General features: G+C 41.1%; 3 protein-coding genes across 4 annotated transcripts in view; 1 reads left to right on the top strand and 2 right to left on the bottom strand.

Annotated features, from left to right (window-relative positions):
• Nucleotides 1-430: 430 nt before the first annotated feature.
• LOC306964983 (tRNA (34-2'-O)-methyltransferase regulator WDR6-like) lies at nucleotides 431-4,632 on the bottom strand. Its single transcript, XM_079559168.1, has 4 exons — nucleotides 2,761-4,632; nucleotides 1,566-1,643; nucleotides 1,369-1,485; nucleotides 431-1,174 (listed from the first exon to the last, which is right to left on the bottom strand). Exons 1-4 carry the CDS (start codon nucleotides 4,614-4,616, stop codon nucleotides 508-510), a joined length of 2,718 nt encoding a protein of 905 aa, XP_079415294.1. The 5' UTR covers nucleotides 4,617-4,632; the 3' UTR covers nucleotides 431-507.
• LOC306964836 (tRNA (34-2'-O)-methyltransferase regulator WDR6-like) lies at nucleotides 4,632-6,926 on the bottom strand (the record flags this gene model as incomplete). The annotated part of the gene is made up of 3 exons (XM_079558996.1): nucleotides 6,775-6,926; nucleotides 6,412-6,564; nucleotides 4,632-5,668 (listed from the first exon to the last, which is right to left on the bottom strand). Coding segments are annotated over exons 1-3 (1,260 nt in total), but the record flags the coding sequence as incomplete, so codon positions are not given.
• Nucleotides 6,927-14,799: 7,873 nt separating this feature from the next.
• Nucleotides 14,800-27,859, top strand: part of sema3h (sema domain, immunoglobulin domain (Ig), short basic domain, secreted, (semaphorin) 3H) — a 71,715-nt gene continuing 58,655 nt past the window's right edge. For both annotated transcript variants that reach the window (XM_079557834.1, XM_079557833.1), the window contains exon 1: nucleotides 14,800-15,155. In XM_079557834.1, coding sequence (XP_079413960.1) covers nucleotides 15,050-15,155 — 106 coding nt within the window. In that variant the 5' untranslated portion in view covers nucleotides 14,800-15,049. The remainder of the gene's footprint in view (nucleotides 15,156-27,859) is intronic.

The following is a 27,859-nucleotide window of genomic DNA, read 5'->3' as shown; positions in this document are numbered from 1 at the left end:
ATCAAAATCACGAGTTAAGAGTTGATGTTTCTGCGTCCCATAAGGATGGCAATAAAAATCTCCTGCCTCTCTTTTTTCAGAGCTCTTACTAGAATCAATATTTTATTTGAACATATTTCAGTCATATCCTTGGACACAAATGGGTCATGTGCACGATATAATAAAATTCCTCTAACGTGCAAATGCCACATTAGCACCAACGCTCAATACTATAGAAGTACTTGTTACCTACTGCAATGATCACTTCCTACACATTTGTTCTATGACTACTTTTGTCGCACATGCACTTTTAGAAACTGCATTAAGAACACTTTTCCACCTACACACCATCTGTCTTATATTATCTTGGCTTGTATGGAACAGAGGGGGGAAAAAAATGGTTAGAGAATAAATTACCTTTATTAAAATACATTTTAAAACAATGCAATGGATTGATTCATTGCAAACACCTTATAAAGTCTTGAGTGTTTGTCTGCAGCAGATTGCATTTTACCAACTTAATCCCATTTATTCCCCATGATCATTTCTGAGCCGTATAAGCTGCAAGCCTTGTCCACAGACTAACACGTATCCACTCAGTGCTTGTCCTGCTTCACTCCCCTCAATATGAACCTTTTCTGCCTCATCATTTCCCGATTTCGCTCCCTCTTCAAGTGTTACCTCAGCCCCTGACCCACTTTTCTGGTCACATTTGTCTTCCCAAACCGCAAGGGCCGCTGCATCCGCCACATGGGAACACACTGCCCTCTGGTGGGACATCCCCGCACTGCCGACTCGCCACAAACAAACTCTCTGATCGCAAGACGCAGAGACGATTTGTTTCTTGTTCAAGAACTTCAGAGATGTCAAAGGGGCGGCGTGGGCCAACTGGATGCTAAATTTGCTTTCAAGACTTACAGAGAGCTGATTTTGAAGATCTGAATTAGCAGAATTTTGACCAAACTGGATTTTGATATTAGAAACGGTGAGTTGGCCGTCATCTCCCCCACTTGCAACAGTTATATGGTACAAGTCATTCAGTTTGATTGGGTTGACGTCCACAGAGTTCACTCCACTCTGATGTGCGGGGAAAGTGAAAATGGGAGAAGGGGAAAACTGATTGGAGGTAGATAATGAGCTGAAATTCCACACCGCGATTTGTCCATCTGTAGCAGCAGAGAAGAGCAGCGCATGCCTGGAAAACAGTGGGAAAAACCAAAGTATATTAGGTCACTTAGGTCAAAGTAGTTATTCAGCTGTCATCTGTACTCTGTAGTTCAAGTAATGGACGCCTCTCATCCAAGAAGCTTCATCAACAATAGTGAATGAAGCTTCTTGAACAGGAGACAAAATGTGCAGATGCGGAGCGAGCTGACACCTCTATCTCACCTGGACCCTCGCATATCCTCTAAACAGCAGGTGGCGACAGTGAGCACACAGCGCTGATGGTGGAAGCTCTCGCTAAGCAACTCAATGTGGCGGTTCACTTCACTCACTGAGAACAGCCTTTATGCAAACCAAATGAGAACAGCTGTAAGGTCATTTACTTCCAAATGTTTATTGCGTATTAATGTAAATCCAGTCACCTGATTGAACCGTCGCTACAGGCCACGGCTAGAATTAGAGAGTTTGGGGTCTGCTCCAAAACGGCCATGGACATGTATCTGAAGAGAGGGAGAAAGAAAGAGAAAGTTAAATGAAACACTATGAACATTATTGTAATTTAAAGAACACGTGAAAGAACACTATCATTGTCAGAACTTAAAATATACCTCCATTGCATTAGTCGGTCTTATGGGGGATATTTTTTTCAGAGTCAAAAGAGTCAAAACTCTCCCCTTTGCTACACGTCAGCCACACGAGCTGCACATGCTTATTCCCTCTTTATTCCCCGCCCCCCCTCTTTTTTTTTTAACCATTCTGCAGTGAAGTGGAGCAAGAGGACAGGGGGTGGGAGGGGCTTCTGGGCATTTCGTTTGAAATTCAGGAAGTGAAACTACTGGATATTTTGTTGTCTTTGATCAAGATCATATTTTCTAACAAACAAAATGTATGAAAGTGATAAACATAAATAATATCATTAACCTCTTATCATTAACCTGAACAGAGCACATTTTCTCCAGTTCAGCTTTACCCCAATCTAGTTTCTCGGCTGAAGCTTAAAGCTTATAGGCCAGTGTCACGTCTCATTTCAAAGGAAAGACCTACCAAACTCATCTAAAATCTTCTTCCTTACATTGTTGCCGCGCTGTCGTCACTTGAGGTCCTTTCATCGCTTTTTTTGCCATTTTTTTAGTAGAGATTTCATCACATTTGTATCATGTTGTTGTTGTGCTTTTGTCACTTTTTTGGTCGCTCTTTTGTTACTTTTTTTTTTGTCACTTTGTCAACGCTTTCACTTTTTTTCCCCAAGAAAATGTTATATTTGTGTAATGCCGAACTGGAGAAAATGTGCTGTAAAAGGTGGGGGTTAAGAAGTTAAAGGTGCATTATGCAACTTTTTATGTGGGAAAAGAAGTTGATATGTGTGTGTATTTGACCTTGTAATGACCCAGCAGCTGTATGAGTGGTCAATATAGCGCCTTGTGGTCTCCAGCACACTCCAGGATGAACTGTTTGGAAGCTTTCCACTGCTGACGGAGCCTCTCACCAGAAAACCTACACAAGAATCGATCCTGGAGCATGATCCTGGACCTGACCACTCATAAAGCCATTGAAATGTTTTTTTCCCAGCGTAAAAGTTGCATAATGCACCTTTAAACTAAAATGTCTGAGTGGTACCTTGTTTCTGGGTCCATCTTGACCATCTTGTGCCTGTTCCTCTTCCTCTCCCACTGCTCGTCCAATCGGTGCCCCGCGACCTGGATCACCTGACAGCAAGGAGTCCCTGCCATGTCGTCGCAGCCAATCAGGAGACGGTAACACTGCATCTGCGCCCGCCCTCCTGCAGACACCACCAGCGCCGACAACTGCTTTGCGCCACCATCTCGGTTCACCACAGCCGTCAACGCTCTCACACTTGAGATGTGATCCGTCAGAACCGCTAGAACTTTGGCATCACCATTCTTCGGATTCAGTGCCAAAACCGTCACGCTGGTATCCTCTCCACCAGTCACAATCACTTCCCAGAGAGCATTTCCTTCACTCAAAATGTGTCCTAACCTGTAGACACACCCAATCCCTCTTCCATGTATCCCTTCTCTTAGCGTCCAGCTGAATTTCCCATTTGATTCCGTCAAAGATCTTTCTGACGCCAAAACTGCGCCTTGTTTGATAAATACTAGAGCCCCATTTCCAGTCCAGTGTCCTTTTTGATTGGGCCAAAGACTCCAAGAACGGTGACCACCTCCACATAGAACTGACAGTAACTTTTCTTGGCACACAGGATCCCATACGACAAAATGGTTACCGTGAAAACCAACAATTGCAAAGCGTGCTTCTTGGACTTTATGTTGGCTCACTTTCACATCTGACTGATTAACTTCAGTCGATTCTTTGTTGTCATCCAAATTTCTTTTAAGTCCCTCAAATCGTTCAACTTCATGGCCAGTTTTTGTCTCCAAAATCAGAACTTTCTCCAGCCACTCCATGCCTTTACAAGCCCGTTGTACTCGGAAGATCTCCAGCGCATATTCCTCTTTTTCCAGGTTTTCTGCATTTTCCAGCCTTTTTGAACAAACTTGAAAAATCCTCACACATCCGTCTCGTCCCGTGCTGTAGAAAAGTCCTTTATGCCGCAGAACAGAAGTCACTCCTTGTTTGCCGTGAACACCAAACAATACGCTCACTGGAGTTAGCTTTAGCACATGCTCGTCTTTGCATCTAGTTTCTTCCTGACTTTCTTCTTCTGCATCAATTGGCAATTTGTCTTTTATTGTTGCTTCCTTTAGCTCCAGCGTCTCAGTAGCATGACTTAACCTTTTCATAACCATTCCACTTTCTTCTCCAAAGTTTGATATCTCTTTGTCTTGACTTTCTTGGTACAAAACTAGTGACCCTCTTCTGTCCCCACAAACCCAAACTACAGCTTCCCCCAGTTCAACTCTTACTGCCGTTGTTAACCACCTTTTTGCACAATTTGGTAGTTCAAAACCTGTGATTGTTGTCATTTCTAACTCCATATATCCACTTTCTTTAACTCGTACCCACCAGCGATAAACCAGGCCGTCACTTCCAGAAGCTAGCAACCAAGCACCTCCATTTTCTCTCTCTTTATACCAAATCAAGCTGTGAATTTTCCCATTCCCAGCTTCCAAACACATCCCACTTTTCGGATTTGCTACTGGAAAAACCTGCACCGATCCGCTAATGTTTCCTACGGCGCACAAATGGACGAGTGAGTCTTTGGTTTTGACGCTCACTACTTCCATGGCGCAATATGATTGAAATTCAGAAGGCCCTTGCCAAATCTCTTGCCATTTTCCATTACTGTATTGATAGACTCCCCCTTTATCTGTGCAAACGATGAAACTACAGTCACTCCAAGTTGAGCTTTGGGAATCCAAAGAGCAAATTACTTTAGGGACACCAAAGCCAATAATGTCCAGGTTAACTGAGGTCTTTTCAACTTTCTGGTCTGCTTCATATTGTGATTTGTTTCCACCATCAACATTTTGGTAAACTTGAGTTCTTAGCATTTCATCATTGCTTTGGTCATCTTTATTTGCTGGATTTTCAATGTCTGATTCCAAATAATCAACTTTAGGTGCAATGTCTGCTCCTCCTAGCTGTGAAAAATTAGCTTTACGTTGATTTTTCACACTTTCTGACTTCAAATCCTGATCTTTAAGCTTTACTTTTTGCTTCATCATCATTGCGTTGTCCATTTTGTCTTTAGGAAACTTCAGATCTACCAACTTCTCTTGATCACCTTCCACCTCATCTGGCTTAACTCCAAGCTTCCACAATCTAACACCTCCGTCAGCCCCTCCTGTCGCCACCCATATGGCTTTGTCACAACTTTTCGAACTTATCGCCAACGCACGCACACCTCCAGCCCTGTGCCCTTTCAGCGTTTGCACAACCTTCCCGTTCTCCCACACCAGGCAAGCTCCATCCTCGCCGGCGCTGCAAACTTTGCCAAACAAAAGCTTCACGGAAAAAACTCTAGCTTGATGTCCGTACAAAACGTGCAAACAAACCGGATTATCCTCACCGCATTGTCCTTCGTTTCCTCCTAAATCCCCAACTTGCCAAATGCGGACGCTGCGGTCATCAGAAGCGGAGGCAAGAACTCCTTCGTTTCGCAAATACGAAATGCTGAATATGACGCCACTGTGACCCAATAAACGGCGTTCAACTTGGGCATTTGACTCAAGATTTTTAGCTTCCGTCCCTGGCTTCCAAATAACAAGCTGATTAAAGACAGTTCCTCCAATTAGCACCGTATCAGACCAAGAGTCATGAGCTAAAACTAAAGCAGAGTAGAGTAGACATCCTTCGGAGCATGAGCGATGGAAGAGGGTGGTTCCCGTTTCAGGGTCAAGGAGAAGTGCACTGTTGTGGGCTAATGCGACGCAGAGTAGCGGGTGTAGGTGTCCAGACATCCAGCGGACGTCCAGAATCCAGTCGCCGAGCTCCATAATGGGACTAACGTTTTCTAAATGAACAGTGTCTAAAAGTTGGAGCTGGACAAGACGCACAGCTTTGCCTCCAAACACTGCCAGGTCATAAAAAGAGCTGCTTAGTCCTAAAGGAATGAATAGAAAAGATAAACATTTGGTAAATTTCCCCCTTCAAATATAAGCTTCAGTCTTACATGCAGATTTGAAAGGAATAAACAAACTAACAACAGAGAACTCACACACAAGTGTATTAACCTCTTATCCCTTGCCTTGTGCAAGTGCATTTTCACTCAGATCTTCGTATCAGCTTTACCCAAATCTGGCCTACAGGCCAGTGTAACGCCTCATTTGAAAGACCTACAAAACTCATCGAAACTGATCTTTTACCTTGCGTTGTTGGTGCATTGTCACTTTTTGGACACTTTTTCTTTTCATCGTTTTTTTGTCTTTTGTCACATTTTCATCACTTTTGTGTTTTGTTTTGTTTTTGTAACTTTTGTAGCTAGTTTTTGCCTAATTGTTGTTGCTATTTTGACACTTTTTTCAAGAAGCTTTTAGATTTCTCACTAAGTTCAGGTGGGGGTTAAGAGGTTAAAGGAAGAGAGGTTAAGTGGACACATTCTGCAGAACAACTAAAATTGCTCTCACAGATTTATAACATTATGCATTCATGCTTTGTTTAGATATTATGCAATATGAAAACACCTCCACATACACGAGAACTGACGGTTTCTGTCAACACCAACACTTAACACTAATCTTCATTATAAATTGATACTAGTCCAGGCATGTAGGTTCTTAATTAACATGTTCAAATGAGTAAACATTGTACACATGTTCAAAAGCTAGTTAGAGTAAATAATCTTACCACCATTTCCTTGCTTAGGTGTGTTTGTATCTTCTTGTATAATTCTGGGCCGTATCCCGTGGATCCTCTGGTGATGGAGCACAGATAGAGAAGCGCAGCTTTGACTTTTAGACCCAGGGCTGAGATTGAAAATGGTCAGGACTGGACCTTCACCTGTAAATAACACAGGCTGTTAACACAACTTTGTTCCCCCAATATAAAGTTGCAAAAGTTTGTAATAGGAACATTATGCACAATTTACACTTTGCATTAATAGCCGGAATTACTGATCATGTGAGAAGGAAGTCTCTGTCCATCTTTACAGATCCTAAGGTGAACAAAGCTGACAAATCTGATTAAGATAAGTATAAATTAAGTGGTTACCTGAGAGTAGAAACTCGTTTTGAATGAACTCCAGGACTGTGACAGGAGCTACCAAGGCCACAGTCTCCATTCTCAGAGTAAATTTAGGATTTTAAGAGTTAAAAACAAAGAAAGTTTTGATAACAAGGTTACACTGTAGCTGCCTCGTTCAGCTGCACATGCTTTTTGTGACATCTAACGGTTTAAAGACGAAATGTACCCTTAGCAGCTTATTACCCCAAACCAACATGTTGTAGATTACTGCTGATTAATACTAGAAGTTGGCAGAGTGTTAAAAACAAGAAATAAGCCAATTTGACGCTAAATAACAGTGCTTCACATGTTTCACTCAGCTGCTGTGGCACTTCCGGGATGCTTGTAACAAATCAGGCATCGCTCCTCCATTAGTGCGCGCTGATTGGCTACAAAAGCATACGACGTATTCTAATTGGAAGGAGCGGGACATGTGACCATTTGCTGCAGATTGTGTAGCGTTTGTAGTTGATCAAAGAGGACACAAGATGGCAGCAGAGTTACACGAGCAGAAATAAAAGCGTGGAAAGAGGCGCTGAATAGATCTGCTAAATGTGCCTTGACGCTCCTCGAAATTGTTGACTTAAATCAATGAAACGACAACGGATGACTCTGCAAATAATACGAATTGCAGTTCAGGTGAGACACTTTCAAGTTTTGGAAATGTGAACATGAACCCATTGTGCACTCAAGAAACACTGAAGCAATCGACGTTTTGAGTGTCACATGCTTGATACATCACAGTCAATTAATTGTTAGGACAAGGAACCAAAACAGGGCTTATAATTGGGACTATGCTTCTTAGTTCGGTAGTTATATTGTTTTATTATACTTGATTTCTAATATTACCAATTTAAAGGGATATTTCAGGATTTTTGACATAGGGCCTCATTTCCTAGTTTTCCAGAGTGTTGCTGATTTCTGGAGATATTCTTTTTTTTATAATTCATGCAGTTCTTATATTTGAAGAGTTTTGTGGCACGAGGCTTATGCTAGGCTAGTGCTAGGCTAGTGCATTTCTATGGTATCAGCTAGCCTGCATTAAAAACAGTCTCCACAGAGCACCCGAGGCAAATCACTTATAACGTCAGACTAACGATATAAGTGTTTGTGTTGATAGAATAATTTTTGGAATATAACTGACCCTGCATCACATGAATGATTGCATTTTGAGGGACTCTTTTCACTCCGCCGCTGCTTAGCTGCTCAAATATAAGATATTTTACATGCAAAATGGTTAAATTACTCTATTGACACAGACATTTATATGGTTAGTCTGGCGTTATAAGTGATTTGCCTCAGGTGCTCTGTAGAGTGCTTAAGTTTTTAATGCAGGCTAGCTGATATCGTAGAAATGTGCTAGCACTAGCCTAGCGCCACGATACTCTTCAAATATAAGAACTGCTGGAATTACAAAAAAAATATCTCCAGAAATGAGCAACACTCTGGATAACTAGGAAATGAGGCCCTATGTCAAAAATCCTGAAATATTCCTTTAAAGTGCATATGACAGGTTTTAATGCTTTTGAAAATATGACTTATTTATAAGGATAACATCCGTTGCAAGTTAATCAGTTGCATAATTAGCAATTTATTTCAGTGAAGCAGCAATGTTAATGAAGTTGGGCAGATAATTTATTTTTATTTGAATTATGAAGCTGCTGACAGGAAGTGACACAGATAGAGTTCCAGAGCAGTTTGTCTCATTTCCCATTGACTTAACATGGTTGCACAGGAACAGTTTAAAGCAGTACTAAGTAACTTGTTTACCTTAATAAATCCTTTTCGTAGCCCCTCTGGAGGTAATACAAGTGTCTTTCATCTCCCCCTGGTGTCACTGGCCAGAAAACCACACTTGCAGCTTTCCTGCCTCCGGGTTGGTGGCACCAATACACACTAATAGTAGAAGCTAACAGGCTTGCGGGCAAAGCTAACTGTGGGCTATCGCCACTTAAACAGTATTTACAGCCAAGTTTGAGTGAAAAAAAATTCTCCATTGTGTACTTGGATGTACAATATCCCTCTCTCCCTTTGTCTTTTCTGTCAGCGTAGTATTTAGTCTCACGGACAATTAATGAGTAAACAACTTTAACTTACTTAGTACTGCTTTAAAGAGGGGGTATTATGCTTTTTTCAATCACATAGCACCAGTCTATATCACACTACAATGATGACGAAACCTTCTGTTGGTCTGTCAATGCAGTAAATTAGAATAACTGCCTTGTATAAAATTGCTCTCTCAAAATGGCTGTAGTGAATGTCTTGAAATAGGCCTCTGTCTCTTTAAGAACCTCTGACCCTTTCCGACACGCCCCCTCCACATGCTGTCTGTGGCATCAGTGGGGAGGGGGCTCTGCTGAGGAGCAGTGGTTGGTTACTCGGCTGGTGACGAAAGCTCGGAGGCGTCTCCAGGAGGTGGGGGCGTTCCTAGGAGGACTCAGGCAAACCTATCCCTAAAATGGCCGCCATCAGAGTTTTTACAGATTACTCAAAAATACGTGAATGTGCCAAGGCAACACTTCAGGCATGTTTTTAATGAGGGAATGACATAATAACATGATGCAAAGCTTGAAAAAGTCGATTTTGCATAATACCCCCCCTTTAAAATTATTTGCCTCACTTCCTGTCGGTGTGCAATAAGGAAGTGAAAATGTACAAATCACAAAAATGGCCAAACTAAAGAAAGCTGGGTACAATCTTGAGCAAAATCTCATAATACAAGTTAGACATTGTTACCAAAACCATTAGTATTAAAAGTTATGTAACGTAAAACTTTCATATGACTCCAACAAAGCCACACCAAACACTCCACTACTGTTTATTGTCAACACAAAAGAGTCAAAGTTGGCTCCGAGATGATGTTTCGTGTCTGTTCACTTCAACTCCAGCCACAACACAGTTTGCAGTTAGTGAAGCCAAGTGTGTGAGGATTTTGGGGGAAAAAAGCTACTTCTGACGTACACAATGATCTGAGCTCACTCAAACTAATCTACTCATTCACGTCAGCCGTTCACGGAGCTGAGAGGACCTTTGTGGCGGTTCGTTAGTGGTAATTAAGATCCCACTGATCAGATGAATTTGGCAGAGAGCCCCAAATCTCAGCTTTTAATGAGCAACACCACAGGGCTGTATACACGGACAGGGTTCTGGTCTGACCATGTGGGTGGTGCGAGCGTTCTCCGTCAAAGGTGTAATTACTGCACAGATTTTTTTTCTGAAGTCGGGCCATTTTGTCTTGTTGCAGTTTGACGCCGTCCTGGTTCACTGGTTATTAATGTTAACAGCTAAGAAAGTCTTGTTGTTCAAAGATGGAAAACAATCAACCAAAAGTCCTCAACTGGCTTCTGCGTTGTCGAAATCAAAACATTTTTGGCTGTGTTGATGGATCGGCCTCTTGAATGATGAATCAAATAGAGTCTGGAGCATCTAGCTGGAGAATTGGCCTCGGACTGTGCGATTATTGAACGTTTTATTGCTCTAGTATGGTCTGTCTCAGCCCATCTCTATTCATCAGGGGGTGTTTTGTTCAAAATTCTGTGGAAATATGAGTTTGGAGGAGTAAAAGTATGGAGGATGATCAATGTGAGGGAAAAACGAATTGATAATTTTGGCCATATCACCCAGCCCTTACGCTATCATATATGTCTTCGGTTTATGGGGAAAACTGGAGCACCCAGACACGGAGAAGATGCAGACTCCACGGGGTCTGAGAATCCAACCTGAGACCATCTAGCCAAGGTATTCATTTTTACAATCAGATGGCTATTTAACTTGTGTTTTGAATCTACTTGAATCTACCTATTATAACATTGTTCCCTTGTCAACGACAGACCTGGAATAGCATTTCCCTACACTCACAAAGTTTTGAGTAATTCTCGGGCAAAGTTGTTACATTTAGAGGTTTCTTCTTCTACGGTGTCAGCGCTTCATTCTGTACTTCCTGAATACAACATTGTTATAACCCTGAACTGTCCTCCACATTTAAAGCCCCTTATCTGACATTATATTGGTTCTGAGCCGTTCTCCGCTCATCGTGTGTTCATATCACACCGTGCTGGAGCTGTAAACCAGGCCATAAATCGAAACTGGAAGTTGGTTTTATGTCTATTTTTGAAGCCCCATGTAAGTTTAAGGTATACTTTATTATCTCCTTAGGGAAATTTGTCCTCTGCATTTGACCCATCTTTTGATGCCGCTGGGGTAATCCGTAAGAAGCCGTGGTTGATCGCATTTACCCGAGGACCCATCTCCAGATGTGGAGCCAGGCTAATGGTCAGAATCACCTGGCTGGAGGGCATGTTTTTGGTTGATGGGGGAAACCGGAGCACAGGAGGAAACCCCTACAGACACGGGGAGAGAAACATTGCAAACTTCTGAACCTTATGGTGATGCGTAAACAAGCAGCGACCTCCGTCTCTCTCGGTAGAGCTGCGTTTTTTTTACATTTTTCCGCAAACTGCATTTATAGTTTGTATGTTCCACATGGTTTTACTGGATACCTTTGTACGTCGTTGCTGGGTTTTAGTGAGATTCAGTGGATTTCTTACTGCAGAGAGTCTGTCCTAGCCAGGAAAGACCCAGGTTTAAGCTTTGAAGCTAAAGACATTTGAGACCTACAAATTTGTTCTTCTGAAACACTGAAGAGGCACCAAGAGCCCCCCACACCTGCAGCACAGTGAAGGCGTCACAAGAGGCATCTGGGCAAAACTCACAGTTAAAGATGGTTAAAGACTGTTGTGGAGCGGAGGGGGCTGCACAAGGCAAGAGGAAGGTTGGAGGATCTGACCAGTGCGGGACACCACGCTCTGCTCAGGAGGCAGCGCACCGTTTCAAAGGAGCCAGCCAGGTTTCCTCCCGGTGCTCCGGTTTCCCCCGACCTCCAGAAACATGTCGGTTACAGTGGCGGCACGGCTCAGTCACAGCGGCTCAGGACTAACCCAACACCTGAATGCTATTTCGTTGTACAATTGTACAATGACAAATATAGCACTTACTTACTCCACACAGAAAGGCCCACATGGTCCAAGAATCCAACCCGGGACCTTCTTGTTCAGAGGCAAGAGCACTAACCGCTCAGCCAATGTTACTTAAAACTAACTCTGGATAACGTTTGGCATTGCCTTTGTTTGCTAACTTCAGAGTCATGCATTTTTAAGCGCAGAATAAATGTAGTGTTAATAATGCATTCTCAAACTACTCAATGTTTAATATCAGAATAGTGAGAACCTATTGATCTCACAGAATGGCCCACACTGGTCCTAGCTATTTGTTTGCCAGTCACATAGAACAACAGAGAAAGCTTCAAAAAATGCAGATAAAAGTTTTATACCTGCTGACGGTTGGATAGTTCTTTGAGAAGAAAATATATCAGAATCAATCTCACAACACTGGCCGTTTTGAGCCATAACTAAATAAACGCAATATTCCACATATACAAGCAAAGCCTATCAAAACTTTACGTAGGTGAGCGCAAAATCAAAATGATCAATAATGAAGCTACTCATGCTCTTCCAATGTTGAAATATGCAGCTGTGTTAAATATCCAAAAGCTTGCAGTTATTAATGGATGATGTTATGAGGAATCCTTGGAGCGAGTTTCATTTAAAGCCAACCTGAATCCATTATTAATCTGAGCGGAGGAATAATGTGGCACTGCTGCTGGCCTTGGACTGAACTGAAGATCCTCCGTAAAAAATTCACTGCATTCAGAACATGTGGGGCTGTTTAATGATTGTATTTGGGTTAGGACAGAAGCCGGAGAAATAATAATGAGAGATGTGCTCAACAACATAGGAGAAGAGAGGAGATCGTGGTTACGTGAAGGAAAAGTCTCGGGAGAAATAAAGAGAGAACAAAGAATACTGTTGTTTCTGAACCTGTGCATTTGAACCGAGGAACAAGAAGGGAATTTATAAACAGGAGAGTTGCTGCGGGAGTTTGAACAAGGCACTTTAATATAGTGCTATTTGAATTTCATGTTGAATCGACATCCCATACAATATCACAGAGAACTTACGGTAGAAACTTTATTGTCCCTACAGGAAATTTGTTCTCTGCGTCAGACCATTCCTTAGCGCTGTCGAAGCATCTGGATCGGCTTTTCCATCAAGGAGCCTCTCGCCTGTTCACACTCACTTATGCGCCACTGGAGGACATGACAGTTTATAAACGTACTGTGTGTAAGTGTGTGTGAGTGAGTGGTGGTAGGAGATTGTCTATCACAGGGCAGCCGTGGCTATAATAGCAGCTTACCACCACTGAGTATGGAGTGAACGAATGAAGGACTGCAGTTTGGTGCTTTGAGAAACTTGCCAATACAGGATTGTAAAGTGCAATACGTTGGCCCGTCACGATAATAAATTTGAAGTTTGATATATTGAGGCAGGAAAGTATCGCGATAAACGATATTATTGACTCTAACGATACAAGATACTTTCAACTCTCAGGCGTAAAAATGACAGTAAACCTTTGTTCTGAAAGTGCATCAAGAAAAAATAGGGGGGAAATGCTAATAAATATACAGACGATAAATATTGAGCCCAAAAATAAATTGTTTATCCGTTATTTATTGAAAGCCGACAAGTCGATATAGTAATTATCGTGACAGTCCGAGCAATACGTGAGTGTAATCTATTATTGTTATTAATGAAGCCTAGACGTTAATTCAACCTGGGAGACTATTTTCAGCATCACATACCTCCAGCCAATGCTCGCTTCCGAGAGGGCCACACCTCCACCTCTGCCATCAGCGTAAGAGCCGCACCTCCATAGCAGCCAATCATCGCCCTCGGTCCCGCTTTTAAGCCCCAGCAATCATGGTTCGTTCGCTTCCCAGCTGCGCTGCGACCCGCCTCCCCCCCATCTCCATCTCTTCCATCCACGGCTTCTACCTGCTGCGGCTTCACGGGTCTTCCATACCACCACCAGTGTCCAGGCTCCGGGGGAAGGCATCCCTAACTACAAGCTGTTTATCCATACTGACTTTCATACATCGATGTCTAACCGCCGGGGTCTGATCGCCAAAACTAATATGTCAATAAATCTTCCTAATCACCGCTTTCGTCTGTTTGAGTCTATCCAGGTTGAATTATTATTATCGTCTGACCCACTGTTGCCCCACTTTTGCGTTCGTAGCATGTTGGTCTTCCTGTCTTGAAGCTAAATGCGAAATAAAATGAAGATGAAAACTGTATAACACCAAGATTTGAAGGAGCCGGAATGAAAAAATAATTGGCGTGTCTTTGCATGTTCTTTTGTTGTTAAATGTTTACTTCGCTTGTTGCCTCTCAGGAACTAATCAGAGACTAGCGTCCTCCCGCGTTGACCAATGAGACGAGCTTTTCCTGTGAAACAGCCTGTCAGGTCCAATCAGGAAGGGAGGGGGAGGAGCTTGATCGTTTACGTTTGAAAATTCTGTTCCTGCTTTCCTCATTTTGCAAACTATGGCGAGCTTTGGTTAAAGACGGGAGGAACTTCACTGTTTACTTACAAATTTCACTCTTATCTCTCCTCACTTTAAAGAAAACCAATGTTTTTCTTGTGAATGTGATACTGACCACCAGTAAGTCGTCGTCCACTCTATCTGGATTTCTTTATTTCTGTGAGACGCTGCTAAATCACTCCTTTTACAGGGAAATTACAGGGAAAGGAAACTTGTCCCGGGTTTGACAGAACATATTGCTCATTGCCGTAACATCGCCCTAAATGCTATGTTTCAAGTTATGAAGCTCTCACATTTACTTTGCTCTGAAATGAAGGGACACTGTTTGCCCACCTCAGTCACAAAGAGCTCGCTAATTTTTACACACACACACCGCTCCAATGTTCCCTTACGCACTGTTGCCACCGATCTCTGCCTTGTCCGCCCCTAAACACTCAACAAGCCCAGTGCACGCTTCTCTATCCCTCCTCCCTCCTCTCCTGTCTCCTTCTCTCCTCTCCTCGCCAAAAGAGAGAGAGACTCAAATACACAGCGCCAGCCCAAAACCTCCCACTTCACTTGGAGCGCAGATTCTGTTACGACCTGCGACACTTTTATTCAACAAAACACTTGATTTTAAAAACACCTAAGCAACACCGTTGTTTTTATCTTTTTGGATTATTATTTCTTTTTAGTATTTTCCAGTATCAAATGTGGACTATACCAGACTTTGAATCCATTCATTTCTCCTCAAACTGGATCTTGACACTTTTGGTCGTGTTTTGGTGAAATATTTTGGCGATTTTTTTAGCACATTTTGAACTTAAACTTAAAAAGTGAAGAATGGGGACTGGATGTAGACTGGTTGTGATGGTTTGCTGGATCCAGGTGTGGGGTTTCACTCAGGCATGGAGAGCATCTCAGCCCAGACTGCAGCTCACATATTCAGGTAAGACCTCACCCAGGGCTGGGCGTGGAGGGCTGGGGGTCGACATGTGGTTACGCTTGGTATATTCCAATCTTGTTCTGGCTTGGATGTGGTTTACTTCTTTGGAGCTGGTTTATTCCTGTTCTGGACTGGTTTAAACCTTGTATTGACCTGGTTTAGTCCATTGTGTTGCATTTGTTCTGGTTCAAGATGCAATTCTAGTCCTTGTTTTAAAGATCCATTCTGGTTTTGTGTTGTTATTGCTTTACTTTAGACTTAATTTGTTGTTCAGAGTGAGCCACACTATCCAGTCCACCATGTTTTATTAAGCCCTGAATGATTGTAATTCCTGTTTAAACACATGTCTTATGCACCTCTCATTTGTCTGTTAATTCCCAGTATTTGTAGTTGTTAAAAGGGTAGCATTACTCATCCAAAGGCTGTTCGCCTGGTGCCTTGTGCATATTGTAGTGTGTTGTAACAGTCATATTGCACTGCTGCTGCTGACAGCCTCTTCTCACCTCTCACTCACACATTCAACCTCTTCACACCATGCTCTACGACTTCTCTTTTCTGCTCTGTTCATGCAATAATATTGCTAAGAGTTGGTTATTATTCAGTATAAATCTCTGCACTCAAAGCAATGCCCAAATATTCCACATTCCCCAAAGTCACCCCTGTAAAACAGTTTATTTTACAGCACTGTATTTTATTAAACATTAAAATAATGCAAACTTGTTCTATGAAATCAATAGGAATCACAGCCAGCCAATACCGACTTCTCTCCTGTCTCCACTACTTACACAATATGTTTATTTATTTATAGTTATTATTCAGTAATACAACTTTGTGCGCTGGCATTTATTACCCACTTATTCCTTTACAGTCCAGTCAATCAAATCCACTGGATTGACATAAATGAGAACAATTCAAAACATGAAGCTCCTTCAAAGGCTGCGTCACACAAGCTCCGTGACCGTGCACAGGTGTTTGAAAGGTTGGCATTAATGTCAAGAGAATCCAGCGGGTTTGATTGATTGCACTGTGATCATTATACCTGGATGATTTATATTCCTATTGCTTAACTTTTCATTTTTGCTGGACAATCCACAAGGCGGCGTGAACAATGTTGTGAAGTTTTCTTGCCAAAGAATAGAAACGAGACTGAATGATTGCACCATTATAACACAGAATAGTAGAGCAGTGTATATTTTTTAAACGTATTAAGAAACTTTGACTCAAACTATGATCAGCAGTCGGTAACTTCTACCCCAAGAGATTGAAGGGGTTTATTATACTGCTTTTCTCTACTATAATAAGCTATTATAGGAAGTAAAAGAATGAATAATAACATTGGCAAATATTGGCAAAAGTGTGGCTCCACGATGTTCCCAGCGATAGATGTGACGTATGATTCTGTATTGGCGTAGCAAACAACAGCATCAGTAAGCAGCACACCTCTCATCACCGCCTCTTTCTTTAACATCTTAACCCACATTAACTTTCATCAGTACCATCTCTTCTTCTCTCTAAACACAGCGGGGCCGGAATCATAATTGAAAATCTAACCGAATTCCTGGCTGTGATTGGCTGAATACGGACTGTCACTTTGATGGATGGACCCAAGCCTTATCCAAATCCGCGCCACTATTTCTCTATTAATCTGCGCCGGTTGGACATGTGTCTTTGTCCAGGGGGTGTCTTCAAGCTTCAAGGGACAGGAGGAACCCCCCGGACTACGGCAGATATAATGAGATATAGCTGTAATGATGTGGCAGAAATCCAGATTGAGATTAACTGATGATGGATTAAGTCTGACGGGAGATTGGCTCGGGTTCTGGAAGCCGACTGCGGGCCAAGAGCCACAGCTAGAATTAACTGAATTACATTATTAGGCAGATTTAAAGAGATTTGTGCAGATTTGGTGTCAGAGCTGATAAAAGCATGGAATACTATACCTGTCGAGAATATTGTTCATCCGTCTGATTAATCCCAAAGTTCATTTAAAACATGATGGTTTGATGCATTGTGTGAAAAACAAAAAAGAAACATTAAGACATTGTTAGTAAGGAAGCAGGATTAAATTGAACTGAAATCACAATGTGTCCGATGAAGCTAAATTTGAGTCCCATGCTCTGAGATGCATGTGACTGTTGTATTATAATATTTCCGTCCTCAGAGTTAAAAGCGACATCACATGCACAATGGAGAGACCTGGGGTAGTATGTTTCACTGCAATCACACAGTTTTGAGTAGTCCTCGAGTTAATCCTGTTTAAATTAGCTGATTCTTCTTCTACGATGTCAGTGCTTTGTTCTGCACTTATGGATACAATTGCATCATTGCTAAAAAATCCCAAACTGTCAACGTTATTAAAGCCCATAATCCAACGTTATATCAGTTCTGAGCCATTCTGCGCTCAAAGTGAGTTTACGAGGCTGCACTGAAGGTGTAAACCACACTGTAAATCAAAACTGAAAGTTCATTTTTTAATAAGGGTTAGCCTCAGTCGAGATCTTCACCAGCTCTAGCCTCTATTACATGACTTACAAATACATCATTTCAAAGTATAAAAGGTAAAATACCAATGCTCAGGCAACAAAATAATGTTTCAAGTCTATTTTTAAGCCCCGTGGAATATGTTCATTTGAAAGATCCTGGTGGACTAGGAATGATTGAAAATGTGCACTGCCTCTTGACTTTTGAACATGAATCATAATAAGAACAATACGGTTAAATAAAAAAATTTAAAAAGCAATTAGACCCCCCCCTTCATTAAATAAATAATCACAACCCCAGTTTGTAATATGTTTTCATATGATTAATCCCCAAACTAATGATTAAGGTCATTTTGTTAGAAGGCTTTGAGAGTGTATTCAGTTTTCTTTAGTTTATGAATAAAAATGTGTAAACATAAATAATAACTGCAACTATACAGTATATGTGCAGAAATAATTAAGCAATTTTAACCATGTGTTGCTGCACACATTGATTTCCCCATATTTAGTTAAATTACAAATTACTCATTGTTTTACTGTAAATTCTGCAATATCGGTTCATTCCCAACAACTGCAATCGCACGCTGCTGTTGTTGTGTCCTTGGGCAACACACTTCAACCCCCTCACCTCCACTACCAGCTCCTTATACTGCACTTACAAGAAAAAACAACATCCCCTTTCCCCATTTTCCACCCAGATTGTTGAGCATTCATTCTAATAGAGGCAGCTGCGCCGCCATTATTTCAGCCTGTAAACAACTTTTCTCCACAATGTCCCGGTGTGAGAGTGTGTGTGTGGCACAAAGTGTAGATAACATCAGTCAGGGGCATTAATGAGAGGAAATCACTCACCATTAGCTGCTATTATCACTGCCATTACTGCCCCCGTTATGTGTGGGGGTCTGCTGTCTGTACAGGGGGCAGCCATGTTGTGGATAGTGTTATTTGTGCTGATTTTTGGAATAACAATTCCGCGTTTTCTAATTGTGTGAAGCCCGTTCATTACTTAAAGTGGGAATGTTTTGTGAAAGCAAAATTAAATTTTGACGAATTGCGCAATGAAGACGTACATTTTGAGATATGCAGTGGAGATTTGTTTGAGGAACTATATAAAATGCAGTTTAAAGCAAGTTTGTTAGGGTCAAGTCAGTGTACATCGATAAAGTTGTAACTCAGGGTTGTACTCCTCTGGTGAAGATTTCCTCTACCACCAAAACATGTACAATAGGGTCCTCTCTGGAGCCATCACCCCTGTGTGTGACTGCTGTTGTATCCTTCTTCCTGCCCAGGGCCATGTATTTTCATCATGTACAGCAAGCTTCCAAATATTGAAAAATGGCCCAGACAAAATGCATAGAATGAGTTTCCGACGTAGAATGTGCTGAGTAGAGGTTGTGACACAGATGTCCTGCTGACTAGCATTACCTCATTTCTGCAAACTGTGACTCGATGGAAAAATACATTCATTTCTAAAAATACAAAACAGCTGGTCATACGTTTATAAATGCCTTCCACTGGGGGGTCATGATGAACAAAGTCACGTTATGTATAAAACCTGACCAAATTGTCAACAATTTAAGGTTTGGTTAAGGTTTTGTTTCTGAATTAAAGTCACAGCAGGGTATATTCAACTCAAAACATAAACATTCCAGTGATAGTAACCATGCTACTAGACCAGAGGTAGAACCACCATTCTAATAATCAATGCAGCTTCAAATATTTTACACTAAATGTGTACTTTTATCTAATGTATAGTAGTATGTGCCATTATATACAGTCACATAAAGGTGTATGCTTTTTTATTTGCGGCTCTTTGAGACCTAATTGAAACGGGCTGAAGTGGCTCGTTTGATGTTGAAGGTTGCAGACCCCCATATCCCTATGAGGCTAATGATCAGCTAGACTCTGAACAGGCTATATTTGCAGTGGGTTATCAAAATAAAGCACTTGGAAGAGGACCTTATGTACAGTATAACCTAATATACTTCCTGGCAGTGTAAGCAAGCTTGCTCAAAGCAATTTTATTTTTTATTTAAAGCAGTACCAAGTAACTCATGCCCCTAGAGGCCATAAGCGCCACTGCAGGTGTCGCAACATGTTACGTTTTTTTACTCCTTAATTGTCCGTGAGAGTAAATAATACGCTTACAGAAAAGTCAAAAGGAGAGAGGGATATTGTACATCCAATTACACAATGGAGATAATTTTTTTCACTCAAACTTGGCAGTAAATACTGTTTAAGTGGCGCTAGCCCGCAGTTAGCCTGTCTGTTAGCCTGTTAGCTTCTTCTTCGTGATTATATTAGTGTGTTTTGCAAAGTGACAATTGTGGTTTTCTAGACAGAGACACCAGGGGGAGATGAAAGACCCCCCAATCATCCCTTTGACACTTGTATTATCCCCAGAGGGACTACGAAAAGGATTTGTTGAGGTAAACAAGTTACTTAGTACTGCTTTAACTGTTACACAATATGGCTTCAAGTGATTAGTTTTTAGTCTTTAGTGTTTTTTTTCTTACTTGCCTCCAAGTTCAGTCCTGCCAAGCGAATCCCCTCAAACCTGCTGTAGTCCTGGTTTAATGGTGTGCACTCCATCTTCTCTCGTCTTGGCGTTAATAGCCTCATGTGTTTATTTTCCACATGTTTCTGGGTCATGGTTTCTACAGTAGACTGATTTTCCTTCCTCTGTTGTGGCTTATGTAACGCTCTGTAATCACCACCGCACACTTTTATTTTGAAGGAACCTCATCAAAGATTGTGCTTTTATTCTGAAGCGTCCCTCATCAAAGAGACCTGCTCCACCAAACCAAACCACTGCGCACCACTGACAGGCTTTTAATTTGAAGGGATCAAGGCCAAATCCCGTAATATGTCTTTCTTTAGGAGGTAGAGGACTTTGATTTTGACCAATGACCAAGTTATAAGTGATGTCAGGGTTACCACTGTTTTATGGGAAACTTTTACTGAGATGTTTAAGTCATCAATTACTTCCAGTTTGGAATGGGTGGGAAAAGGACGGCTAAACAAGTCTAGATAAAATGTCTAATTTAAAAAAAATCGAAGTGGTTTTATAGTGCACATTTAACACAAGATGAAGTTTTACTGCTGCTGCTTCTAATACTGCACTTTACCAAGGTCAGTCCCTTTCAAGAAGAATGCTAATGGTGGTGCTGGAAAGTCTTTGACGGTCTCCCAGGCTTCTTCTTTTTTAGAAAGGGATGCAAAATGTTACACTGCTGTAAACAGGAGCCTGAGAGAACCAGCCATATAAGCCAAGCCATTACTCAGACCAATAAAGTTCACTTTTCAAGAAGAGGTGCAAAGTCTGGCACAACACCAGTCAGTGACCGCACTATAGTTCAAAGACAAAACATGTCAAATTGTTCATGATGTAATGTATAATATTAACATATTTCCTTTTATTGACTCTTCAGTATTGTAACAGTGTTATTTAAAGAAATTCGGGTCAAAACAATGAATGGTTAAAGGTGAATTATGCAACTTTTTATGTGGACAAAAAGTTGATAAATGTATGTATGTGTATTTGACCTTGTAGTGACTGAGTGGTCAACATGGCGCCTTTACTTTCCATCACAGTGGTCTCTTAGACGCTCCAGGATCAATTGTTTGGAAGGTTTTCTCTGCCAACGGATCCTTTCACCAGAAAACCTACAAAACAATTTATCCTGGATCCTAAGTTGACTTTGGAGATAAAATGTGTTTCTACATTTGAACAATTCTTCAATGGCTCGGAGCCACCTAGCAGCAGTGGGTGACCGCAGTGCAGCGCCCAGAGTCTCCAGATCTTGAGCTGGTTTGGTCAGGACTAGGTTCTATTTTGCATATTTTAGGTTAATGGGAGAAACCGGAGCACTTGGAGGAAACCCACCAGACACGGGGATTAAAATAGATGCAAACTCTTGATCTGGGAATTCAATCAGGGACCAGAAAAGCAATGCAAAACAAAAAAAATATCTTTGTCATTCAAAGGCTTGAAGGCAATGAGTTTGAGATGCCATTTGTACGACAAAAGTGACTTCACCTGCGGCAACACCTAAAGAAAAAATCCCGAAATATGCCATCGAGATCCTTCAAAGTCTTTCTCTTAGATCTGAGCCTCCTTATCCTCCGTTTGTTGTCAAGGTTAAACCGCACTATTAACAGTCAGTCCAGGTCTGCTCCTGTAAAGAACCTGCCATTGACAATCCATTCTTGAAGCAAAGCACACCGCTACAGTGCGATCAGTATTCACCAGATGCCAGGCCTAATACCCTGAGTTATGTATGTTTTATGTATTTTCTACAGTTTGACTGGAGGAGAGACAGTGAGTTGTAAACATAGTAGACTGGTTTATTTAAAATGGAAAAAGGCACATCATGCGGAGTGGTGTGGAGTGGTGGAGACTAGAGCCTGGAAAGCAGTGTCCTACATTCAGCCACTTCAGAGACTCATGAATAATGGACTCACACTGGAGTTTAATATCAGCATAACGCTTAACAGCACTTTAGAGATTCATACACTGGATAGAAAAGGACAGGTAATTATTGACTATGGCCAAAGTGTGGAGAGCTTTTTTTTTTTTTTTAAACGGCACGCTTGTATTTTGTGTCGTTCATGCACATTGGTCTTGTATTTTGAGCCTCCCTGTGTCCAAAAGTAAAAGATGAATGAAGAGGGCTGGTGATGTTGTCTGAGCTGTTCACACTTCGGACCAACTGCGGTTACGAGTCTCAGTGGCTCCTATAATTAGAGTATTCACAGATCTAAGGATCCAAAGGTCAGCGGGTGGAATCCCAGCTCAGGCTGGTACTGTCATTGTGTCCTTGGGCAAGACACTTGAGTGAGAGGCTGGTAGTGGTCCCAGGGGTGGTGGTACAGATCGACAGCCTTGCTCCAGTCAGTAGCTATTCATAGCTCACCACCACTGAGAATGGAAATGTAATGCCTTAAGCTCATCAGGTTTGTACATTACTAGGGTTTCGTTTAAACTGGTGATACTGTATTTTACTATTTTAGTTTAGTTTCTCTCAGCACTATTGGCTGTTATTCAGTCTCTAACAACCTTTGTAGCCACTGTTGCCTTGGGGCTGACAGAAGGAAACATGTCTCCCTTCGGCATCAGCTTCCACCACCGCTCAAATAACATTCTCATAGGACGGGTGAAGTGTCTGGCACACAACAATATAATGTTACTTCCTCTCACACAGGGATGGCAAAGATTCGGCCTGTGGGCCACATCTTTGGGCCCAGAGTTTTAATCTGGCCTCAAGGAAATTCTCAGTTCATAAATTATATTTATTTCTACTTTATTTTAAAAAACTAATTTTGAAGCTCATGTGCAAGTATTTGCAATGAACTCTCCTGCATTAAGAGCCTATTGTTATTGTATTATATTGTTTTCAATTAGTTCTCCTGGACATTTATGTCTGCTCTGACATATAAATAATTGAAATACAAATATATTATTGAGACGCCAATGTTGTATCAAACTTTAATCAAATCAGCAGTTAAATGGTGTGTTTTGTTAAATGGCAAAACAGCACAACACATCTATTTCCTTATACGTTGAAGATGTTTAAGACATTGGCCCACAGGCACACCCTGAATGCAGAACTTCAGCCCATAAAGCAAAATTAGTTTGTCACCACTGCTGTATCATGACAATTTAGACTGTGTACCAGATTCATGGATTACAAAGACACAATTTTAGCCTGATAGTCTCTTTTATTTTCTCCCTCGTGTGTCCCATTCTTTGAGGCTGCATGCCTAAATTATTTTCTTTTTTTATTCTCAAACAGAAACTGTTTCCCTCTCTGCTCCACACCTGCAGATGTGCCCGCGAGTGTGTCTCTAATTGAATTATGCTGCTATCAGAGCCATCTACCACACATCTAAAAGCAGGCAGTTTGTATGGAAATGAGCACAGATGATCATTTGCATATACATTACCGTTTTGGCTTTTGACCAAAATCCAACAGCAGTCGCTAAAACAATCAGTCGCTCAGAGGTCAGGGGTCAAATCCGCCAGCTTTTATTCCAACTGTTGGACGGGGAGTTCTTTGTGGATTGAAAATGAGAAATGGGGGAGGAAGAGATCAGGAATATGAATGATGGCATCTCTTAACAAACAGTATAAAGTATCTTCAGCGTTATTACATCTGTGAAAATAAATAATATGTAAAAAATTGTATGTCGTTCCTTCATCAAAAACATTCACGCCTTTTAAGTAAACATGATTAAACGCACAAAATCTTGCTTTGTTTGATTTTTTGTTTTGTTTTAAACTGTGTTAAACGGCACAGACCCTTGGCACATCAATGCAGAGAATGAAAGAAAGTCCTTTCAAAGTGGAGCAACATTGCATTTACATATTCATCAGAGCAAGCACCCTGACTTTGCTTTCTTACAAGTTTATCTTGTTTAATTTTATTGTTTCTTCATCTACTTTTGAAGTGCTCCCATTTGTATTTTGAGGACATGGATCCTCCACATTTTAAAAGTATTAAAGTATTAAAAGCATTGTATTGCATATTTCACAAGTCTCAGAAGTGCGACTCTGACCGCCATCATTCATTCACGCACACACATTATTCTTCCTGACCTATTGTACATGTTTTCAATTGCAGGAGAAAGGGGAGAACATGCAAGCTCCACACAGAAAAAATGTGAAGCATGAGCACTAACTGCTCTGTTGCCAATTAACATGCAAACTAACATACAGTAGTTGAGCTAGAAAACTTAAAATATCATTGGCCAAGTGGCTAAAAATAGTCTCTCAATCATGGAGCAGCTTTAATATGTTGAACATGTTTTTGAAATCTAACCAGTTCATTCTCTGCATTTCCCTTATTATTCAAATCAAATCCCATCCCCCCAAATATATACAGATCTCTCAATCACATATTGTACTTGCTCCTTTATTCACTAATGCAATTGCTTCCACCAATGCCAGTCCTAATATTTTTTCATATTCTTTTAATACTATTTGAGAGATTTCGGCATCGCTAGCCTCAATAATGTTATATACTTGGTCAAATACTCATTTAGCCCTATATCTTTCATGGTTTATGCTTCATTTAATTGACTATACGCCTACAAGTTATAATTCACTTTCCTTGAGAGTGTCCGTGATTAGCGGTGCGTTTCTTCAGGGCATGTTCCTCCTGAGTTTGGAGATAGTTGGGTCTAATTGCAGCTCTTACATTCATCTTGTGCACACACTTTATAAAGTTACTCCGTGGACTCCTGTGGTTAAGTGTCTTCTTTTCACTGTTTGTAATGAAGCCAAGTCTCTGCTTTATTTCCCTCCAGTCTTCATCTGCTTTAATTTACTGTTGGAGTGAGACAGTTCCAGCACTTTCAGGTGCGAAAAGTTTTGCTCATTTGGTCTAATTAGGAGGAATTAAATCTACGCTGTTTGAAAGTGGCAGTCAAAGGTAAAGGTGCCATCCTTCACTGTTATTGAGAGCAGCCCGGCTGTCAGGGGCAGTGGATCTAATCTGAGCTCAACTTGGGCCAAGAAATTAGACAGAAGAAGCTTTATTCCTGTAGTAGACATTTTTCAAACTGGATTGGGTTTTTCACGACTTCAACAAACCTTAATTTGATTATCTACCAAACAATGACTGAGGTATTGAATTCAGAAAGGAAAAAAACACCACTTTCACATTGTGCTTCTTTTTTAAAGCATCAGCATTAAGAGGACACGCCCCTCTGCATTAGATCAAGTAGGTTCGGTCCAATGTAGTAGCGTAGCATGCTGTTTATCGACGCTCAACACAACAGAGCATTGGCCGCTTCAATGAAAAACATATATAGTCTTTTGTAGCCCATGTGTAAATTCAGGTAAAGTATCATGTACTTTATTTGTAAAACAAGATCAGTCTGTGGACGCAAACTCAGGTCATCCGATCTTGAATCAAACAATTACCTGGTTGAGCTGAACGTTACTTTGGCACGTTTATCAGTCATGCATTTTAGTTTCTCATTCTCTGCCGTTTTAATCACACTCACGCAGTTGAATGAAGAGCCAAATCAACAATAATATGTGACTTGCTTTCTTAGTGTGTCTTCAGATATGGTGCGGCGCGTTGTTATTTATCGTCATTTTGCATTTCTCTGTCGCATGTTTGTTTTTCACCAGCCCGTTGCGTGTGTAGCCTGCCGTAATCTGCGGATAATAAGCTCAATTGGTCGAGTCGACAAGTCGCGACGCCTCTTTTGTGGATTACGCGTCAAACTTTGTGGATTGAACAGAATGTCGCAGATTAGAGGTTTTTCGGAGGAAGGAATGCTGTGAGAAACACTTGCCCGCCTCACCTAAAGAGCCCACCACACACATGAAGAATGAGATTATCCGGAGTCTGTTACAACCAATCAGTGTCACTGCTCTGTGCACTAGACCGGTAAGTCACTTTTTTAGTGTCCTTTAAGGTATAAGAGTGCATCAAGAGATTGACAATATCAGCTGATGGAAATCCATACATTCTGTATTTTGACCATTACAAGTATCAATCTGCTGTATCACAATCTCAAAATCACATTGAAAGAAGCAATTCGATGTGTTTTCCATAGTGTGGTTATTTCTGTGGGTTGTTTCTCGTGTTGCAAGAGAAAGCTTTTTCCCCCTCTCGAGCCTGCCATGTAACTCAAATTTTACTATCTACCTACCATATTTTTGAGGACTTATTGTTTGAAACATGCTGTACCCAATGTCCCCTGAGAGAGAGAGAGAAAGTTGAATTTAAACTAGTTGTTTCCTCGTCTGGCTGCCACAAACCCCTCTGCTCAACCCAATTCATAACATGCATAAATTTATGGCATGTTTCACGTCTTACAGACTGGTTTGTGGGGCAGCAAATCTCAGCAACTCAGCACATTCTGTACTTACCAGTTTGTAATTGATTAAAATGTTTTATAATATGATACTCTACTGTAGGGGGAAAGGATATGGGAAAATGTTTGGTAAGCTTAAAACCTTTTCAATTAAATTACACAAGTTCGTATGGTGTTGTCAAACTAGATTCTATCACAGTTTGTTGCTAAATCCACGTCCAAAGCTGCGTAAACAGTAAAACCACAAAAATGCGATGTCTTTTTTGGGAAAAAGGACACAAAGTTCATAATCTTGCTTCCTGTTTTCATGTTATCAGACAAATGAAAGCCGCAGTCAGGGGGCAGTTTCACTGAGAACTTATCAAGCTGGGGTCTTCAAAGAAGATCACAAATATGGGCCAATCTTCATCTTTCCAATTTGGATTTAAGAACTGGGATTGGACCTGGACTTGACCAGGACTTAGCCATGACTGGATCTGGAGAAATGGTCTCGCTTCTTTGAAGTCTTTTGAGATTTAAAGACCTCAATGGCTTTAGATGAAGGGTAAAGAAGAACATCTTTCAAGTGAAAGTTAGGCAGAAGGGAAATGAATGGAGAGTGAACTCTAATAGAAATACAATTATTGTCTGGTTGCATATACTAGATGAGTAACAAAGCCCAAGCGATGACTGGTGTGTTTTTGGGTCATATTTCCTCCTTACCCAGTCGTTATATGGATCTGGTTGTGACAAGAAGGGAATCCAGCTTTACAATCTGCTCATTCTCTGTACTTCCTTTCGACAACCTTAAACAAAGTGACTCCCCAATCATTTTCTGCTTTTAGATTGAACAAGACAATAGCCTATAATCCTAACATGAAGGGAAGCAACCTGGAGAAAAGTACTCTAATCAAGTTAAGTAGCCTGCTCATAATTCAATTCAGGAACAGACCATAATTAATCACGAAGGAGCGGAAACGGAACTTCATTTCAGGCTTTTTTCGATTAACACTGGTCTGACACAGGAATACGTAAACACTAGCTCTGGTATAATTACAATCAGCAGCTCATAATCCCACCGTGCACAGTACGTAATGGGTGTTGTGTCTGAGTTCCTGAAAGATGATGGTGTATAATGTAGATCCCAGGGGTCAGAGGTCAGACTGCCCACATGGGTCTGGTCTCAGTGATATAGTCCAGACACAACTGCTGAGAACGAGTGTGGAAGTGGAGGATATTGGGCCAAATGCAGATACAAGTCTAGACAGTTTTCGCCCTAATGTCATTTTAATTTCAAAAACTGAAAATTGTTGACATGAAAGAATATCCTGGAAGATTTGTATCATATTTTTATCTTCAATTTGACAGATTGATAATGAAACTGATATCTTAATAAAACCTACTCTACTGTACAGA

The sequence above is a fragment of the Gobius niger genome (genome assembly GCF_951799975.1).
Source record: "Gobius niger genome assembly, chromosome: 6".
Taxonomy (NCBI): domain Eukaryota; kingdom Metazoa; phylum Chordata; class Actinopteri; order Gobiiformes; family Gobiidae; genus Gobius; species Gobius niger.
The sequence above is the reverse complement of the archived record's forward strand: the minus strand, read 5'-3'. Positions and strand labels throughout refer to the sequence as shown.